The following is a 2,572-nucleotide window of genomic DNA, read 5'->3' as shown; positions in this document are numbered from 1 at the left end:
CCCGATGTTCTCCCTCACTCTGGGCAAAACAAGCCATTCACAGTTTTCCTCTTACTTTGCAGAAAACTTCCGTGCCCTGAGCACTGGTGAGAAGGGATTTGGCTACAAGGGATCTTGCTTCCACAGAATCATTCCTGGGTTCATGTGCCAGGTGTGTGGCGCTCCTACCACAGCAGGGAGGTGGGTGGGTGAGGAGATGGGTGCTGGCAGATTTTCTGGGGGGGGTGTGGGGAGTGGCTCTGTCTCCTGCCTGCAGCCTCTGCAGGGTCACTGGATCTGGTTTGAGAGTCTTCTCCTGTGCATGTGACCCGAAGCACTGCTTCTTTGTAGGGTGGTGACTTCACACGCCACAATGGCACTGGTGGCAAATCCATCTATGGGGAAAAGTTCCCCGATGAGAACTTCATCCTGAAGCACACAGGCCCTGGCATCCTGTCCATGGCCAATGCTGGCCCCAACACGAACGGCTCCCAGTTCTTCATCTGCACTGCCAAGACTGAATGGTGAGTGGGGGGCTGTGGGAGGGGGGGTCCTTAACACCCCCCCCGGTGGGGAGGTGCCACGGTCACCATGTGTGGACAACAGGCACCACCAGCCTTGACTGCTGCTTTTCCTGCAGGTTGGATGGCAAGCATGTCGTCTTTGGCCGCGTCAAGGAGGGGATGAATGTGGTGGAGGCCATGGAGCGCTGTGGCTCCAAAGATGGCAAAACAAGCAAGAAGATCACCATTACCGACTGCGGGCAGCTCTCATAAACCCTCTTAACAACTGACCATTCCCGCAGCAGCCTGGGCTCTCTGCCCCGCTGCAGCTCACCCCTTCCCACCCTGCTCCTGACCTACTGCTGCGTTTCTACGGGGTGTCAGCCCCATGTGCACGGTCCAGCTGGGCCGCGGTTACCTTTGAGTCTAAATAAAACGAGTTAAGCCACAGCAGCCCCCTTCTCTCCCCCTCACTGGGGTGGGTGGTGTGTGGGGCTAGTGGAGGAGGCTACACTAAGCCCTCAGTAGGGTCCAGAGGGAAGAGGGGTGGGCAGCTGGTCCTAGTACAGAGCTGTTCCCTGGGGGCTTCAGTGCAAATTGGGGAGGGATCCTGCCTTCTCCCACTGCAGCTGGGGGGCTGCAACACCATCCCCCCTCAGGCATTGTCGGGGGGGTGCCCCCAGCTTAAGGTGCTTTGTGGGCCTGTGTCAACAGGTGCCATTGGGCACTACTGGTCTGGGCTGAGTGGGAACATGGGGATTCTCAGTAGTTGCACTAAGGGATAGTCCAGGTGTGGGGGGATCCCACTGTGCTCCCAGTGTAAGCAGCCCAGTTTAGGTGCAGCTTGGTGGAGGATCCCAGTTTGGGGATTCCCAGCATTGTTAACATTCCTGATTTGGCACAACCTCAGTTTGGGGTGGGGTGATTGGTGCTCCAAGTTCAAGGGTGACCAGCTCTAAGATGATCCCAGTGCTTCCAGTTTAAGGGTGCACGGGTCAGGGAAGAGTCCAGCACCTTGTGGAACCAGCAAGGCAGGACCTGGACCCCCCTGCAGCGTGCACCTCCCCCTCCCATTCACCCTGCACAGTGTGCTGGGCTCCATTTTGGAGCTGGGCTCTGGTGTGGTTGAGGTGTCAGTGAGCACAGAGCCCTGGTACTGTGGGGCTGAGAAATGGTTACAGAACGGAAGGGCCAGCATCAGCTTTCAGTGCTGGCACCTCTGTTCCACCTGAGGTGGTGGGTGTGTGATTTGTACCTGGGCTCTTCATAGAATCACAGACTGGTTTGGGTTGGAAGGGACAGTTAAAGGCACCATCTACCCCAACCTCCCTGCAGTGAACAGGGACATCTTCAACTAGAACACATTGCTCAGAGCTCTGTCTGACCTGACCTTGAATGTTTCCAGGGATGGGGCTTCTAACACCTCTGGGCAACCTGGGCCAGTGTCTCACCACCCTCAGCGTCAAAAATTTCTTCCTTACATCTAGTCTAAGCCTCCCCTATTTTAGTGTAAAATCATTTATCCTTGTCCTATTGCTACAGGCTCTGCTAAAAAAAAAAATTAAAAAAATTAAATCACAGAATCATAGTGATTAGAAAAAACCTTTAAGAGCATCAAGTCCAACCATAAACCAAACACTGCCAATTCCACCTCTAAACCATGTCCCTAAGCACCTCATCTACCTGTCTTTTAAATGCCACCAGGGAAGGTGACTCCACCCCCTCCCTGCGCAGCCTATTCCAATACTTGGCTACCCTTCTGGCGAAGAAGTTTTTCCTCACATCCAATCTAAACCTCCACTGGCACAACTTGAGGCCATTTCCTGTTGTCCTGTCACTTAGTCCTTGGTTGAACAGACCCACCCCCACCTCTCTCCACCCTCCTTTCAGGGACTTGGACAGAGCCAGAAGGTCTCCCCTCAACCTCCTTTTCTCCAGGCTCAACAACCCCAGTTCCCTCAGCCAGGAACTCAGCACACACATTCTCCAGACCCTTCCCCAGCTTCGCTGCCCTTCTCTGGACACACTCCAGCACCTCCATGTCCTTCTTGGAGTGAGGGGCCCAAAACTGAACCCAGCACTAAAGGTGC

General features: G+C 54.8%; 1 protein-coding gene across 1 annotated transcript; it reads left to right on the top strand.

Moving 5' to 3' along the window:
* Positions 1-64: 64 nt before the first annotated feature.
* Positions 65-932, top strand: LOC104529946 (peptidyl-prolyl cis-trans isomerase A). The gene is made up of 3 exons (XM_010174395.1): positions 65-151; positions 331-503; positions 620-932. Exons 1-3 carry the CDS (start codon positions 143-145, stop codon positions 753-755), a joined length of 318 nt encoding a protein of 105 aa, XP_010172697.1. The 5' UTR covers positions 65-142; the 3' UTR covers positions 756-932.
* Positions 933-2,572: the final 1,640 nt, after the last annotated feature.

This window comes from Antrostomus carolinensis, unplaced genomic scaffold (assembly GCF_000700745.2).
Source record: "Antrostomus carolinensis isolate BGI_N321 unplaced genomic scaffold, ASM70074v2 scaffold13468, whole genome shotgun sequence".
In the NCBI taxonomy this organism is placed as follows: Eukaryota; Metazoa; Chordata; class Aves; order Caprimulgiformes; family Caprimulgidae; genus Antrostomus; species Antrostomus carolinensis.
Note: the sequence above shows the minus strand (reverse complement) of the source record. Positions and strands in the feature narration are given on the sequence as shown.

Bases quoted from the DNA above. Each gene is read 5' to 3' on its own strand.
- LOC104529946 (XM_010174395.1), top strand. The intron at 504-619 runs GTGAGTGGGGGG...CTTTTCCTGCAG, and splicing joins TGCACTGCCAAGACTGAATG to GTTGGATGGCAAGCATGTCG.